The sequence below is a fragment of the Haliaeetus albicilla genome, chromosome 28, assembly GCF_947461875.1.
Source record: "Haliaeetus albicilla chromosome 28, bHalAlb1.1, whole genome shotgun sequence".
In the NCBI taxonomy this organism is placed as follows: domain Eukaryota; kingdom Metazoa; phylum Chordata; class Aves; order Accipitriformes; family Accipitridae; genus Haliaeetus; species Haliaeetus albicilla.
This window is the reverse complement of record NC_091510.1, coordinates 10,738,578-10,755,676: the sequence shown is the minus strand read 5'-3', so window position 1 is coordinate 10,755,676 and position 17,099 is coordinate 10,738,578. Positions and strand designations below refer to the sequence as shown.

Below are 17,099 nucleotides of genomic sequence, written 5' to 3'. Positions count from 1 at the left end.
CATCATCAGTTAAATTTGTGTTCCCTATGCATTTATCAGTCCTGTTTGTTAAAAGCACTGCAGCATCCCTCTTAAGTAAAATGCAAAATTCAGTCACAACTTTTTTTCAGTTATTAACCACACCATGAAAACTTTTTCAGTGATTCCTACATCCCTTAGGAAAAAAGATACTTGAGAATCTCAGGGGTCAGTACTGCAGTACCTGTTCTCTTGGCACCTCAGGGGAGCTCCAGCCGTTGTTCAGGTGCTGTTACTGGAGAGTTCAGTGCCTAAAATTAGGGGCCTCAGAAGTCAGCATAGTGAGCTGGAAGTCACCTACTTTAGCAGTGGGAAATACCAGGGCAAGGCATCGGGTCATTTTTTTCAGGGACTCAGTTACCTGCCTTGGGGCTACTGGGAGGCAAATCATTTCTCGCTCATGAGAGCGGGATTTAACTTCTTCTGATGTTAAGTAGCCTGTTCTCTCAAGAGATAGGCTCTTCTTAACCGTCTCAGGAGGCGTGTGGGAAACCCGCATCCAATTCACTCTCCTGACCAAGTGAATTTAAACTTGTATCTTCAATGTCGTAAGCAAGTACTCATCACCTGTGCCCATGCCTTGTTTTGGGAGTGCAACACTCATTTCTGTACAAGTATATAGTTGGCCACAGATGGTAGATCATGTGTTAGTTGGGTGGCTCACTTGGGGAGACTTTGGTCTCTGGTCTGATCTAGGTAATGTAAACCACATAAAGGTCAGTCGGTACAGGCCTCCTCCACTTTTTAAACCCTTAACCATTAGTGTTAAACTATTTCATCGTTTTGCTCACTTGTTAGAGCATTCGTTGGCAGGGAAGATGTATTGGTTTAAATATCCTCAGAAGAGAAAAGAACTGCATGCTGGCTTCCCAGCCACCCATGGAGCCTGGGGACCGTGGAGGTATTAAGCAAGACAACAGCTTTTCTGGGTGGAGCCGAGCGCGGAAGGTGTACTTTCAGGGCCTCCCAGTTTGAATGACCATAATTAAGATAGTCTGGGAATACATCCTTTTGTGGCTTGTGTGAGAGGTCTAGGTATGAGTTAGGTGGCCTGGGCCAAACTGCGAGCCCCCTCTTGATGAGACGAGAGCATGCTGTGGGTTTTGAGACTCTATCATGGATTTTGATAGCAACTGTACTGGAGAGAAGCCCAGGAGCCAAGGCCTCTACGTTTCAACTAAAGCTGGGTGCTTGGTTTTTATTGACTTGGTAAATTGACTTGGTTTTATTGACTTGGATAAAGATGATGAAACTAGACAAGGTGAGGCGGTAGGAACAGTGACTTGGATGCACGACTAGCCTCTTTAGAGTTTCTTCGTGTCCCACAGCATGTACAGGTGTCTATGGACTGTAGGAATCAAAAAGTGGGAAATCCAATGGGGCCCAATTCCTGTTGATTTTAATGAAAGCTGGTCTGTGTGCTTGTGAACGATCTCATAACAAGCATCAAAGACCCAGAGGCAAAAAAAAGATGAATCAAATTGAGCCTCCCTGGCAATTTAGGCAACAAATGTCTTGATTTCCAAATAGGGACAGGACTGCGGAACTGGAATGGCCACGTCCAAGTTATCAGGTCCGAGTTTTGGCGTGGTTAGCTGCATTCTGTAGGTACCTGGCTATTTTGCCTTCTAATCCTAAGTCAGTTTTGTAAGGTGGATATACGGCCTTTAAAACGCACTGTGGTTTAGATGCTTAAATTTTTGCCCTTTTTTTGGGGGGGGGGGGGGATAAGTTTATTAGAATGACTTTATAGCTATTTACTTCAGTATATAGCCTCAATTTAAAATCTGTAATTATGGACTTTGGTCATACGCCAATGTATTTTAGAGTTGGTTATAAAGGACTATATTTAGAAGTTATTTCACTATGGCTACTGAAGTGATTTCATCATTAGAAAAACACATTTTAAATGTTATTTAGACTTAATATGGTAAGAATCACTGTGACTTTTGGGTAATTAATGTAAAAGTCATTAAGCAAACTTTGACAGTCAAATAGAAAATAATGGTTATACAAGTTTCTTGATTGTTGGAGAGTGAAGACAAGAGAGCTCATGGAGGGAAAGCAGCTCAATAGCAGTACAGCTATGGAATTTAAAATGGGCCAAACATTAACATTTTCAACTGTTTAGTAGTGACTGTGGATTCTGGCTCTGAAGGGAAAGTAAGTGATGTCTTCAAGGGTAGTGGGAGAGCACCAGTGGGAAGTCAAATCCTGTTCCTGCAGGCAGATCGAGCACATGTTTTGCCACGTGCAAGACAGACTGCCTCCGTAGGTAGCAAGGTCTCCAGGCCCTTGCAGTCCAAAGAACGCCTCATCACACCCAGGAAACTGCTAATCCAAGTGTTTATTAGCAGAGGTGGTGCCTTCTACTAGCACCTCTTGGATTTTGCAGTGCAGCTGTTCCTTTAATACATGGTACAAAGGCAAAGAGATGCTCACATTTCTCTGTAGGTTTAAGCCAGAGACCACGAGGTGAAAATCATCTTAATCATCTCAGCTAGCTGTTCTTACATCTTTATAGAGCAAGGAAAAGGGGCTTTTTGTTTACAGTACTCACTGTTGTCTTATGATTAATAATAAAAAAAAAATTCAATAGTAACTAGCCCCCAAGCTTCTAGATAGAGCAGGCAACTTTTTTTGTACCGTAAAATAATAGTCTCATGCTTACTTTTTAGACCTGTGATTGTACCATACATCTAAAATATAAATGTTCATTTGGGGAGGTACCATCAACATTAAAAGTGAGTGTATTGCAAACAGCAACACTGAAACATCATTTTGGCATCTAGAAATACTTGCTTCAGGATATTGCCTTTTATTGTGAGTGCTCTGGGGAGATGATGTACACTTTTGTCATCAGCAACTATATAAATACTTTAGTGCCTGTTGGAATCATCTCTTTCTCTGGCTCAGTGAATTGTACAATCTTGTAGGGGAATGGACTCTATAAAATAGACCTCATGAGCCTGGTCTTGCAGATATGCTTGAATAATCTTATTACTAGCACTGAAATTAATCATTCTAGTAAGAAATCTAGATCGTACATATATTTAAAGCCTTAAATTTTAAAACCTGGTGCTTGAGAATGAAAGATTTTTCTGGAAGAAATTTGTTTCAGGGAATTTCTTCCTCCAACTCAGGAAACTCAGACTGTAATAAGGAGCTGTGTCCAGTTATCATGGGAAAGAAAGGAATTAGGGAAAGAACTATATGTTCATCTTTAAAAATAAAGCTCCCTAAGGAGAAGTGTTTACAAATTTAGTAAAATCGGCCCAAGGCTGTTAACGTCTTAGGTGCTATTGGGGAAGAACACCACTTGACTGAAGGAATAGCTGTTTGTGCTCTTTCAACAAATATTAATGACCTGAAGGAGAGGAATGCGTGCATGTGCACGCAAATGCATACACAAATGCCTGGCTTGAACATCACCTCCCAGTGTGCCCCAGTCTAAGTGAATGGAAAATTGTCTATGAGCTGTGACAGATGGGCTTGCACAGATTTTGTGGGAATAGTTTAACCCCGTTTGCCAGAGGTCACTGTTCCTACGGCAGAAGTGGCACTCCAACGCCGCTGCATCAGAGCCCCGAGACACCGGGGTTTATATTTCTTTCCAACCCCCCGAGCATGCAGCCTGTTTTCTAGACTCCTTTATAAATACATAGAATTTACGCAGTATACACACATACTTACACGTGTGCACACGCACACACAGAGGCGAGTACGTGTGTGTGTCTATGTCTATAGTAACCAAAAGGGCTATCTTCTGAACTTACCTGAAAATAACTGATTAGCATGCAGGATGGATGGGCAAGATTTATTTAGAAGCAGAAAAGCGATTAACAGAATAGAGTATGACATTGCAAATGTTAACTTGGGGTAGAGCTGTTTCTGAATTTTAACTGCTAACATATTTACTTAAACAATAATGATGTGTTAAATTGCACTACTTTTAAATTAGCTTAAGATCTCCCTTTTAGCCCTACAGCCTTCCAGCAGTCTAAGTCTTCAATAACAACAACCAAAAAATCCATACGTTGTTATCCGTTAAAGGAAAAAAATCAACCTCAATTCCCACGTGAAGCTTTTCGATGCAAGGGGGCAAGTTTCAAGTTAACAGGGAGGCTGTGAACTTAATTTTATTTGGGAATCTCACAGGAAGCAAAGACAACAGTTTGAATTTGGTGCTCGCTGGGGAAACCTGCTCCGGCTGTCACAGACTTACCCCCTTCGTGGAGTGTCCGTTGTTGTTTTCTGTCCCAAGATTCATCCCTGCCCGCCTTCCCCTCGCCGTCACGCTCACTGGTCTTTCTCTCTCTCGTTGTAGAAAGTGCAAATTGTTGTGACTGTTTTGGACTATGACAAGATTGGCAAGAACGATGCCATCGGGAAAGTCTTTGTGGGCTACAACAGCACCGGAGCGGAGCTGCGGCATTGGTCAGACATGTTGGCCAACCCTCGGCGGCCCATTGCACAGTGGCACACCTTACAGCCCGAGGAGGAGGTAGATGCCATGCTGGCAGTCAAGAAGTAAATTAAATTAAATTAAATTATGAAGAAGAAAAAAAGAAGAAGCCTTTCTGCATTTGCCCACATAGTGCTCTTTAGCCAGTATCTGTAAATACCTCAGTAATATGGGTCCTTTCATTTCCAGCCATGTGGTCCTGACACAGATCAGTTGTACTTTTAAATTCCTGTTTTAATTTGCACAAATTTAAATGTAGAGAGCCCTCTAAAGGCGCTTCATTTCACCACTGCCCCCCCAGATCTACTCTTCTTTTAAGCAATATGATGTGTAGATAGAGCATGACAGAAATTATTTATTGTATCACACAGTTGTATATATACACCAGTATGCTGAGAATTTATTTCTAGTTTGTGTATTTGTATGTTGTAAGCGTTTCCTAATCTGTGTATATCTAGATGTTTTTAATAAGATGTTCTATTTTAAATTATGTAAATTGACTGAGATATAGGAGAGCTGATAATATATTATAGGGTAACTATTGTACCGTCTGCATTCCAGAAAAAAAATTCCAACTTGTAAGGCACTAGTAGTGTTACACTGACATCTTAAAGGACAACTTAAATCTGAGCTTTCAACTGGACCATCCTAATAACACGCTACGCGTCCACAGTGAATCTTGGAGGGGCAAATCCAATTGGGTAGACTTCTTTCACAGGCAACTTAGCATGATCTGAGCAGCTCCGTGGCTGACCTCAAGGAGATGTAGCCAGAAGCCAGGATATAATTTTTTTGTATATATTCCAAAGCAAACACGTAACAGACTGAAATGGCTTTAGATTGAAAGTTGAGGAAGCAGTTCCATAGGAGGCAACGATTTCATCGAACATACAAAGTAAGACCATTGCAGAGGTTGTGCAGGGAGGGGGGGGCAGGGAGGGGGGAAGACGCAGCAGTAGTGAAATACTGCCACAAAAACAAGAGTAGCTCTCCATTATCACCTTTATACAAAATTTGCATACTGTGAATTCCATCCACGATTTCACATTATAATGAGTTTGCACATTAGACTTTGTAACAAAATATTTTATTATACTAACTCAGATTAGAAGGAATGCAGAATATTTTTTAGACACAGCCGTGTGAGTTTATTATATGAAATAGTTTCATGGTAAACAGACAGTATTGTAATCCCATCAGAAGATGACAAAATTTAGCCATAGTTCTAAATGCACTTCAAAGTAAGCCAAAAGAGAACAGCTAGTGACCTTTTATATACTATTTATACTTAAGTTTTAATTTGTCCTTTAAAAAAAAAGTGAAAACAAAGAACAAGTTCTAGAAAACTGAAGCAACCTCTTCTGTATACTAGATGCTCGTTTCAGGAGGAGTTTTTAAATGTTTTCAATGTTATTATGTAGTAAATGGCACTATTATGAAGCTACTAGTCATTCCATAAGAGTCTTGAAAGACTGCTCTGTGTATCACTGTGACTGCCGTGTGTGCTTAGAAATGTAGTTTTCTCAGTGGATAGCAATCAATTTATTCCGTAGTGATATTGTAATAATACTGCCATTCCCTTCTACTGCACTGCCGAAGGAACGCATAGCACAAGCAGTTCTAGTTATTACGGACCAATTTAGAACTGGAGAGCTATGCCGGGGACAAGGATGCTCTATTGAATGGGTTGACCACGCAGCATTTTGTCAAGCCCTGTGCAATACTCTACATTTCCAACCTCCCTCGCCCCCCGCCACTTTACTGTAGATAGTCATCTTACAGCTAGCCAGCATGTCATCTCAGCTTGTACCATCTCATCAAGTCATTTAGGGCATCACTTCTATCTATCTCGTGTACTGTCCTTTGAGGCCCCTCGCTTATCTTTCCAAGCTGTGAATATATTTATAATGCTTCAAAGAGTTCATTATTTTCAGCAATGCAAACTACCCCAAAAATGTGGAAAAGCTACACCTTTTGGAGGGAGGCATGAGAATTAACCATTAACGTTCTTACTAATTGTATCTTAACAGAAGTTACTGAAAACAAAGAACAAAGACGAATGTAATCAGGCAACTGTGTACTGAAAACTGAATTCCACAGCTCCCTCAAGGCTCTGCTGCTGGCAGAGGCGTGACAGTCTGAAAGGTCAGTGCTGTGATGGCCAAGCACCAATGTTTTCAGTACACTGAGGGTAAAAGAAGCAGCAAAGAAGTGGAAGGAGAATAAAAGGCTGGATCTCTCCCCCCCCTCCAAAAGTGAGACTAGCAAGACCCATTTTCTTTGTTTTTTACATGAAACACGGAAAAAACACAAGCGAGACATTTTCTGATAGAAACAGGCGCATACATGCAAAGCATCAAGCTGGAATACTTTAAAATCTTAACCTTAAGGACCAAACCCCACCAAAGAGAAGAAGTAGACAGTCAGCTTTCCAGCGTTAAGAGCTTCATGGTCTCCAACTTTCAGTTGTTCATTCAGGATAGCCGCAGGTTCAAACAACTGCCAGGACTGACTCATTGTGTTAAGGTATTCTTAATGCTTTCTCTTCCTACACTGCCAGACTGAACACGTCACCATAGAACTGGTTTGTAAGGTACAATGATTCTCAAGAGACTGAACCTGCCGTGTGACCAAGATGACATTTTCATCCTCAAAGAAGCCACATGTACCTTTCTGACAAAGCTGTGTGAAGTATTAGAATCTGATGCTGTAGAAAGATCCTAGTTGCCTTTGTGTATATTTACTGCCTGCTTGAGTGTTTCTCTGTGTGGGTTTTCTCTGTATCTTGTAGAAATGTTTGGGGTGTTTTATCCTGCCATATCGCTCGTGGCCCGCGAGCTGACAACTTTAGCCGTATTTTACCTTCATTTTTGATGAGGTGGTTTATATTTTGTTTCACTTTGTGTAGTGACTTCCCACAGTAGAGTTTTCCAATTGTCGTTAACATACATATTACACAGATATTCAATAAAAATGTTTTATTTCCTGTTGATGTTCTAGTGTTTCTCTTTTGATCTAAAATTTTGAAGACATTTCACTCTAGGACTTCAGCACAATCATAAACTTTGAAGTATCATCACAAGTGTAATAGCTCAGCACTTTTCGAGGGGCTGTGAAAAGCTGCTTTCATCAGTGTGGTGTGCTTTAAGGTGGTCACAGCCAGCAGTGCTCCAGTACATGAATTCTCCACCTCTATTGCAGAGCAAGAACTATTACCTTGTTTTCCCAAGAGCCTGATTTTTCACCTCCAAAAACATCACTCTCTATCAAAACATGGACTAGTTTCTACACCACGACAAAAAACCACAAGTAGTTACCTACACACCAGTACTCTTCAAGCCAATTGTGTTAGAGCTATGATTGAAGTTTTCTTCTGGAGAGAGATGGTGTATTTTTAACCTACGTTCAAGAACTACTTCTAAGCTGGCCAGAAAAATCAAGCCTCATGTGAACTAAATCATTAAATAAAAGCTTAAACTGTATAAGAGGCAGAGGGAGGAGGTATGGGAGGACGTGAATCCACAAACAAAAAATGATTGAAAACATTGTGCTATGAAACATTTTAAGTTCCTGAGTCTATGAAAAGAAACAGCTTAAGAAAAAAAAAAAAAAAAACAACCAAAAAAACAACAAAAAACTCGCCCAAAAACCCCAAACCTGTAGCCATGTTTGTTTTTTATATGACCATTTTCCACAGCAATCCCCCCGCCCCCTTGCTTTTTCCCCAGTCTCAAGAGAAATACGCCCATTCCTTTCAGGAACCACACTGATACGCACCAGTTTAACCACAGCCGTTGTTAAACGAGGCCTTACTACGAGTTAGAGCTCATTGTAAATATTTTCAGGGTTGACCCTTTTCCCTATTCCCACTGCTCAGAAAGCGCCCTATTTTTATTTTTTTTTCATCATCTAGTGTCAATGAGCACCAAATGGACTGATGCCACTCTCGGCGAGCGAGAGCAGGCCAACATCTCCTGGTGATTTGGAGAGCAGTTACTCTTCCAAAACTGTGAATGACTAGAGTCTGTGTCTGCAGCTTTACCGATCTGCTGTGAGGTGATGCCTGCTTGGTGTGCGGGAGCTGAGGTAACACTCCCGTGGTGCAGTGTGGTTCCCCATAGATAAAGGCAGGTGCCACATCATGGAGGTATGAGATGCTGCTGCTCCCTTCTTTGCCATCTAAGCTGTTGCATCATCAGACCAAGCACATACTTCCCTCAGAGAAGCAGTTTGCTTCAGAGCAGACCCAAATCTATCAAAGAAGTCAATAAATAAAAATACTTTGATCCAGGTTCTATATGCGCCGGCCATTTTTGCAGATCTTGAGCATACCACAGTGACATCTTTGTCAATATCAAAACCAGTTCTTCCAACAAGGCTAATCAGTTAAAGCCAGTCGTTACAACTAATGTTAGGAAAAATGCTTCACATAATAGCTGTTATACTAAGTGGGAAAAGCAGCAAAAATTACCGATTTTATTCAGCTCATGTAACCTCTAATCAACTGTCAAGAAAAACATTCTTCCCAACTGACAGACTGTTACCAAAGCAAAGGATCTACATCTCTCGATCACTTTTCACATCATAAGTCAATGAAAGTTAATTGCCTGTTAGTTATGCAAAGCAAGAATTAGAACATTATATTTCCTGATTACTCTAACACTCAATTCCCTTATTTATTTATGCATTAGCATTTTACTCCAGGCTACCAGTTCAGTTTCTTATATACATACTGACCTGCTTTTCAGAACACAACATCTACCAAATTCACGCAGCCCCTACTTTCAGTGTCAGTTCAGACACTGTTTATCCAGGCATTAAAGAAAGTCTGGAAAAGGGTTTTTCTATACATACCACAAGAACTTTTACCCAGTCTTAGTTACATTTACCTTATATGCAGTAAATCTTTTTATATTCAATATAGCGAATACTTTTAACATTGCACCAGAAAGCAGTTCCAAAAGCATGTGACAAACCAGTACAGGGAAGACTTTATGTAGTACTTTGTGACTGACACCTGCAGCAACATTTTCAGACACAAGAACTGTACGAAGAGAGTTATTTCAAGATTATGCTGTATTCGACATGAAAAAAATGAAGTTCTACAAACAAATTATCTAGACGTCCTTAATGGAGCTTATTAAGAGGCCAAATAGGTTGGGGAAGTGAAGACAGTTCTTCCAGGCTTTTGGGGTAAAGATGGAGAGAGCAGGTAGTACAGTCTTTTTGTTCAGTGCCGGCACTGTGCAGTATACTGAGATTTTGAACAGCCATTTAGACCAAAAAAGCCCAAACCAACAGTTTCATCTTCTGACAGAACCAGTCCTATCAGTTTGACAGCTCACATTTAATTTCAGTCAACCATTTCATATCCTTGTACACTCTCTTATTACTTACAACAAGGAAAGCACACAGTAGGCGATGCACTGATGTTACACACCAAATAGAGCCAACATCAGTTTTTCTCCTAAACAAAAGACCAATGCACAGAAGTGGCAAAATATTCTCTGCTCCGCTAATCAAGATTATCCCACAACCCTACACAAACCTCCCTAATTTTGCTCACATCCTCCCAGAGCCCAGGAAATCTCCTCTCCTTGTATTTATTGTATTCACATCCGTGTACCTTAGTCTAGAAGATTTCATTACTCTTTTCTAAGAAGCAGCAGCACCCACTGGCACCAAGAGGTGGTTCCAAAACCCTGACATGGATCTGTCATTGAAGAGCTCCAGATCAGGCTCAGGCTGTATTTGTCTTCTCCCTCGGACCATCCGTCACAAGGAGGAGGATTTCTGGCTGTAAATCCTGATTGAAAGCCTGACAGGTTGGAACCTGGAATACAACACTGAAGTCAATTATTTCACACTTAGTCAGAAACATTATCATCCACTCGTTCTGGTGAAAGACAGACGCTGAGGCTCAGTAATTTGCATCCCGCTCACGATGGGTTTTTTCTTCATGAAATTGGCAATATTATTAAACCAATTTTTTTTTTGAGATATAGTTTCTGTAACATTCACAGAGTCAAAGCAGTTTTCATATATTTTCTTTCAAATACAAGGTTGCTTCTATTGTTTAACTCAGTTAAGAATCTGTAAGCCAACTCTTCAAAGTTAATAAGTGGCTAAATTATTTAATTGGCTTGAACTCCTTGCTTCATCAAACTTAAGAGTTTCACTCACTCCTGTCCAACCATACACCTTGATCTGACACTGATTGATACACAGAAGCCCTGAGAGAAGGCTATCAAGGAAATTAAGTAATCAGAGTGACTGATAGTCTTTTTCATGGATTAAATGAAGATTAAATGGTCAAATTTCAGCATAGTGTAAGATTAAGGGTGGGGTGCTAAGAGGTCCATTGTTGCAGATGAATATTTATTAATGATTTAGAAAACAGATGAGTGAGATGACAAAATTTAATATGTGGCATAAAATTGTTTCAGCTGGAGCAGACCTAAATTACGAGGACATCTCTAATTTCGTATATTGAGAAACAAGTACCCAGACAGGCACTTCAACTCAAATGTTTTTGATCACCCAAATATTCTTTCTTCTGTGAACAGTAGTACAAAAATGTCTGTAAAGATGATCTCAAATAAGAAGAGAAGGTAGGAGAGCTGGTCAAGCCATTAAGGCAAATAAAGGCAGAACCACTTTTTTTGTACAGGAATTGCTGACAGAAAAATAGATTTGTCTTCTCAGTAGTCTCTAAGAACATAATGAAAGCTTATTATGAAGTGGGAATACACAAAGGATGTTCAAATTACTATCCTCATACACATATTTAGACTTCATATATGTTATTTGGAGTTTGTTTCGTTGTAGACATGCTTCACACACCCACAGAACATGCCTACGTGTCCCAGCAGAGCACTGCGTGCAGACACCAGGATGCTTCTTGACTTCGGTAAGGACATTTCTCCCTTATGGTGACTACTGCCGCTGAGACAGAGCTCCCTCTATGCAAATATCTCAAAGCGCTTATCAAAGATCAAATGAAGCCTTGAAAAATACCTATTGGAAAACTGGAAAATACTATCCCATTAAATGCTGTCATATGATCTGGTACAGAGTAAAAAGCTCTCCACGGCAGCTGAATCAGGTATGCTCAAACACCGCGTATAAAAAAGAATCAAGCGAGTCCTTGGCAGAAAGAAGTTGTAAAAAGTAAATCTAAAAAGAGCCAATCTTGAAGGAAATGTAACACATTTATGGAGATTGTATAAATGAACATAAATGTGGGGCAAACGAATAAATATATACCCTAGCTACAGACTTCTACCATACTAGAGAAGAAGTATCTAGCTACAGATTTGTACCAGAGAGAAGACAATTCCTACCTAGGTCACATACTGTCCTGTGTTTGAGCCTTCCAGGTCTCCAGAATAAAAACCTGAGAAGACTCAGGTTATCACTGTTGCTTTGCTCCATGCTTCTGAAAAGAGTCTTTTTTTCCACACAGAAAGAATTACATCTCCCACTCCAACCCAGTCATGAGGAGAATTGGTTAATGCTCTCACTCCTTGGATTTAACACAAACAAATAGCTGCCTGAAAGGTTTGAGCACCGTGACCATAATTAAATCTGCAGTAATTAGTAATGCAACAACAGCAAGCAAGAAAAGCAAGCAAGCTTCTCCAGCTGACATTTTTTAAAGTACAGATAACACAGAGGAATAAATTGGGGAAAAAAATGCAGGAAGAAAAAGAAATCACTTGCAGATCAGGGGACCAAATCTTTGTCTCTTGCCGTATAGCCTCAGGCCACACGATCTTGTTTTTGTCTTTCTCCAAGTCACTGCCCATGACTTGACTTTCCCCATGTCAACAGAGCCACAAGATCTCTTCCAACTAAACTTTTGATCCCATGTTTGCTACTGTTTATGTTGTAATTACCATGTTCCCTAATCCAGCTGAGCACAAGCTGTTCTGTTGTTGATTCTTCTCAGGCTTCCGTTGCTCCACTTCTGCTTAGCCAACTTTCCTTTCCTTTCTAAAGTTTATTCAACCACTTTGTGACAACTGGTGCCTAACAATCTCTTAGGAACATGGGTTCAGGGAAAAACACTGAGTTGCAAAAGCCTTTGCAACCAGTTATTACTTGTTTCAGAGTATAAATCAGAAAGATGCTACAGTGTTTCATGTCTTGCCACAATACAATACCTTTCTCTACATATGCAGTCAAAAGCATACTTTTTTCATGATCTTATTCTATACCTTATTAGCAATGATGAGTCATACCAGCACTTCAAAGAAGCGTAGTAGCACTTTTGATGGAGAAGAAATGTGATGGACTGGGTGACACCAAGGGCTTTTTTTTCCTCCCCTGCACCAGAAATTCTAAATCAGTTCCCACCACGACTTTCATCATCTCAAGTGCCTTCATCAAATCTCCAGTAACCCCTTCCCTAAGAGAGAGTGAACACTCTCTTTGCCTAGGGCCGTAACGCAAGCCCATTTCATTATAACCAAGGTAGTTGAACAATCAGCATGAACTGCACATTAGCCTCAGCCAGTCTCCTCCCAACCTTGTTTGAAGTTGGTGGCACAAGTACTTCTCCTCTGATCACAGGCTAAGAGGACTATCTCTACTCAAGCTGACTGAGGCCGGCGTGACTCACATTCTCTAAGGCATCTCACGGGGAGCAAACTTTTGGTCACACCTGCACAATTACACAGCATGTTCCTTGACTAGCAGCTCAAATACAAATAGGCACTGGCACACTGTATTCCTCAGCACCTCGAAAAGAGTAGGTGTCCTTCACATGTAAGCAGCAGCGCACCATTCCTTGCTGAGCATATGACATGGCATATACCACACTTTCCCACTTCATTCACTTTGTTGCCATGTTCAACTTTTTTTCCTATTGTTTGCAGCACACAGACTTCTGATCCACAGTTTGGGCACCTGGGCATTACTATACTGCAGACGCTAGCCATATACATTCCAGAGCCACAGCAAAAGGCTTCAAGATCCCTACCTATTAACATTGCAAATCTGAAGTTACCATTGACACAATCTGCTAAACAATCATATAATCATCAGCCAAGTTATCTTACTCAAAACTGTCTGGATTTTCAATGTCCTTAAAGGTTGTTGTACTCTTCCTTAGAGTGAAAAAGAGAAAAAAATTAAAAGAGAGAGAGAAGATTAATGCCATTTCCTGATCATCTCATTAATATATTTACACATGGTAGTGTAGAACAGCCACTTACTGTGACATGGGTTTGCAGAGCTAGGTCAGTTTTCAAAATCCTGCAAGAATTGTATCCTTTTCATCTGAACTACTTAGAACATATGAAAACATTTGATCCTGTTAATTATCTAAAACAGTTATCTGTGAAGTGTATTTGGTCTTACTAGCAGCAACATGGTCTCTTCCTTGCCATGCAACACAATTCAACACATGCCTGGTCACACAGCCACAGGGTACTACTCATCAGGGGGAAGAAAAATCCCAGCACTTTGGAAATTACTGATCTGGATAATACCATGAAATAACTGATTGGACATCCAAAGAAGGGCAACAAAGCTGGTGAAGGGCCTGGAGCAAAAGTCCTATGAGGAGCAGCTGAGGGACCTGGGGTTGTTTAGCCTGGAGAAAAGGAGGCTGAGGGGAGACCTTATCGCTCTCTGCAACTACGTGAAAGGAGGCTGGAGCCAGGTGAGTGTCAGTCTTTTCTCCCAAGTAACAAGCTACAGAACAAGGGGAAATGGCCTCAAGTTGTGCCAGGGGAGGTTTAAGTTGGATATTAGGAGAAATTTCTTCACCAAAAGGGTTGTCAAGCGTTGGAACAGGCTGCCCAGGGAAATGGTGGGGTCACCATCCCTGGAGGTGTTTAAAAGACGTGTAGATGTGGCACTTAGGGACATGGTTTAGTGGTGGACTTGGCAGTATTAGGTTAATGGTTGGTCTCCATGATCTTAAAGGTCTTTTCCAACCTAAACTATTCTGTGATTCCTAACACATGGCTCCTGCAGACTGCCTGGAGATACAGTTCAGTGTCAGCCCAAGGTGCAATAACGAAAACCAAGGAGTTAGTAAGGAGCAGTGTGCTATTTGCTTAGTTTACACATACAGGCAGGCAGTTTTCCCACGGTTAATAAGCGCAGTGTGTGTAGCAAAGACTTAGGGTCAGGTCTTTCCCTTCACCAGAACTGCAGGGTGAAATGAGGAAGAGCCTGCCGAGGGGCAGCTAAGGTCTTCAGCTTGGGCAGAACTGGATTTTGCACCAGCCCCTTTTGCTTCCCCTTGCTCCCTACTTGGCATAAAAGGCATACAAGGAAGTTGGCAGGTTTACTGGTAAATGTAACAGCAAGGAGCCAGCATAGCGATACTTCAGGGATATCCAGCATTAGTCCCATCAGTCCCATGACCCCATCAGCCACCACCTCACACCGCCAGCTGCACCAGTGTTGGCTTAACCTCCCCAAGCTTCTCACCTCCACATCAGTGAGCATCAGTTCATGCACAGACGTGGCTGATCCATCTTCTGTGCCGATTCTGTCACTAAAATCAGGCCGAAACACTGCCTTTATATGTACCCCATGGCTAGATGTACCCTGTATTTTCTGCTCTACAGTCCAGGGCTGCATTTCCCAAACCTTCTCTAATCCCAGCCACCGCTGTAGCTGGTTTTTTGTTGGGCTTACCATCCTAGTTAACTGAACTTCCAGTGTACTTAGGAGCTAATTAAGTAATTGCTGGCCTGACTGGCAGAATGCTATATTGTGATGATCAGGTTTTACTCCTGACTGTTTTTTTTTTCAGGGAATCTTATGTAATCTACTTCACATTTCTGCTACCTCTGTTTCCACATATGTAACTAGGAAACAAGAATCTTTATCTCTTTGAGAATTTGAGGAAGAGTTTTGTAGGAAGTATGTAACAGAGTTAATATATTAACAATACCACTAGTTCCATAATTAGGAACTTCTATCACTCTTTTTCAACATGCTGTATAAACCTTGCCCATCATATCTAAATAATTATTTCAGTAATGAGTTGGTAAGCATTATTACTCTTCTTCTGTAGACAGAAACTGAATGCCACTTATTTGACCTCAGGTTGGCAATACGCCACACAGGGCTGCAGCAGCGATTAGAGTTTTGATTCTGACACAGCTCAAACCTCAAGAGTATCTGGATGCTCTCACTCAGCCGTAAAGCATCACCAAAGAGTTCTTAAAGATTTCACAAAGCTGCTTGTGCAGTATCATCTGAGGAGTCACAGTAGACACTAGTCACTGCTACTCAGTGGTGCGATACATGCCACCATGCATTTCTACCTGTAAACGAAACCACTGTTTTGAAAACCAACCATTGCCTTCCACAAGAAACACATCCTACCACCCCCAGTAAGAGTTGTGCCAAGGTAAAGAAAGGGTATGCCATGTGCAAGCAGTACACACGCTTCATTGCTCACTCAAGATGGATTAAGATGAGAAGCCTCTATGATTTCTGGATCTAGAGCATTGCAAAGCTAAATTGATGAATTACCTCTCCTTCACTTTCAGCTGTCAAGCTTCAACTTTTCTTGCAGTGCAGAACATTATTTCCTTATGCTTCAATCGTTTTTCCACATTCTTTTCACTTAGTGCAGCTGTAGCTCCACTTTGTGGAAGAAGAAGAAAGCAGAGAGTGACCCAGGTGTGTTATCTGCAGGATTGTGCAGGTTCTGAACCTGGCAGGCATATAGAAAATGTGGGTCTTCAGAATCGGCCAACAACGATTAGCGAGGACTAAGGCCATTTCTCATTCTTTTTCAACTTGAAAGGCACTCAAATCATCACCTTGCTGTATTTCTTCCTCCTACTTAGTTGTAAATATACAAAAACCAACAGTAAAATACAGCATGCAAAAAAACTGAAGGTAAATGTATTTCCTATATAACTACATACGCAACCATGGAAACTGCCTGACCACAGATTCATTTTTCATAAAGGAGGAGGAAGATTTTTCAACCTGTTCAGTACCCTGTTGAATATTCTGATAGAAATTAATGTATTCCATCTATCAAGAAATTCTCCAGTTCTAGGGTTAATGCTGGAGATGAACTGGCATGGTTTTGAGTGTCCAGAGGCTACAGTTATGAAAGCTTTTAAAGGTATTAAATAATTAACCAGAATACTTTAATTATATTTAAAAATTCTGTTTTCTATACAATGGAAGAGGACTGCATTTCTGACAGGGCTACCTACTGACTGCACAGAACTGAAATGATTTTTCAAGGAAGGTGATGTGGAATAGACTTTCTTTAAAAAATGCTGGTACTTCTGGATGCTGCAAAATGAAGATCACTTTGTAATGAGGGTGGGGATTTTGGCTTAAGACCTCTGACTATAGGTATCCACATACAGGTGTCTACAAGCGTACCTGATGCTCCATTCCAAGTATAGACAGCAGAGATTTGGTCAATGAAACGGCAATTTAAGGCACAAGGCAGCGGGTGCGTGCATTAGGGAGCGACATCACTCTCTGAGCTCCAGCGACTACACCAGGAGTTCAGGTACCCGGTGCTCATGCACAGACCTGGAAGTGGCACCTCAGTTTAATGCCAATTTCAAAATAAGTCTCTCCCAAACCATCCAAGTTGCCCTCTGACAAGTTGGCC

At 41.0% G+C, this 17,099-nt stretch overlaps 2 protein-coding genes across 13 annotated transcripts in view; one reads left to right on the top strand and one right to left on the bottom strand.

Annotated features, from left to right (window-relative positions):
- The window catches only part of SYT1 (synaptotagmin 1), a 356,785-nt gene extending 349,310 nt beyond the window's left edge, over nucleotides 1-7,475 (top strand). The window contains 1 exon segment of the mRNA XM_069773427.1: nucleotides 4,346-7,475. Within this exon segment, the coding sequence (XP_069629528.1) occupies nucleotides 4,346-4,552 (207 nt within the window). The 3' untranslated portion in view covers nucleotides 4,553-7,475.
- Nucleotides 7,242-17,099, bottom strand: part of PAWR (pro-apoptotic WT1 regulator) — a 105,913-nt gene continuing 96,055 nt past the window's right edge. For 7 of the 12 annotated variants that reach the window (XR_011322579.1, XR_011322582.1, XR_011322581.1 and 4 more), the window contains 3 exons: nucleotides 15,986-16,300; nucleotides 14,930-14,996; nucleotides 7,242-10,316 (listed from right to left, as the gene is read on the bottom strand). The gene's annotated coding sequence lies outside the window, so the exon portion shown is untranslated. The remainder of the gene's footprint in view (nucleotides 10,317-14,929; nucleotides 14,997-15,985; nucleotides 16,301-17,099) is intronic. The other 5 variants (XR_011322583.1, XR_011322586.1, XR_011322588.1 and 2 more) reach the window with 3 other exon arrangements.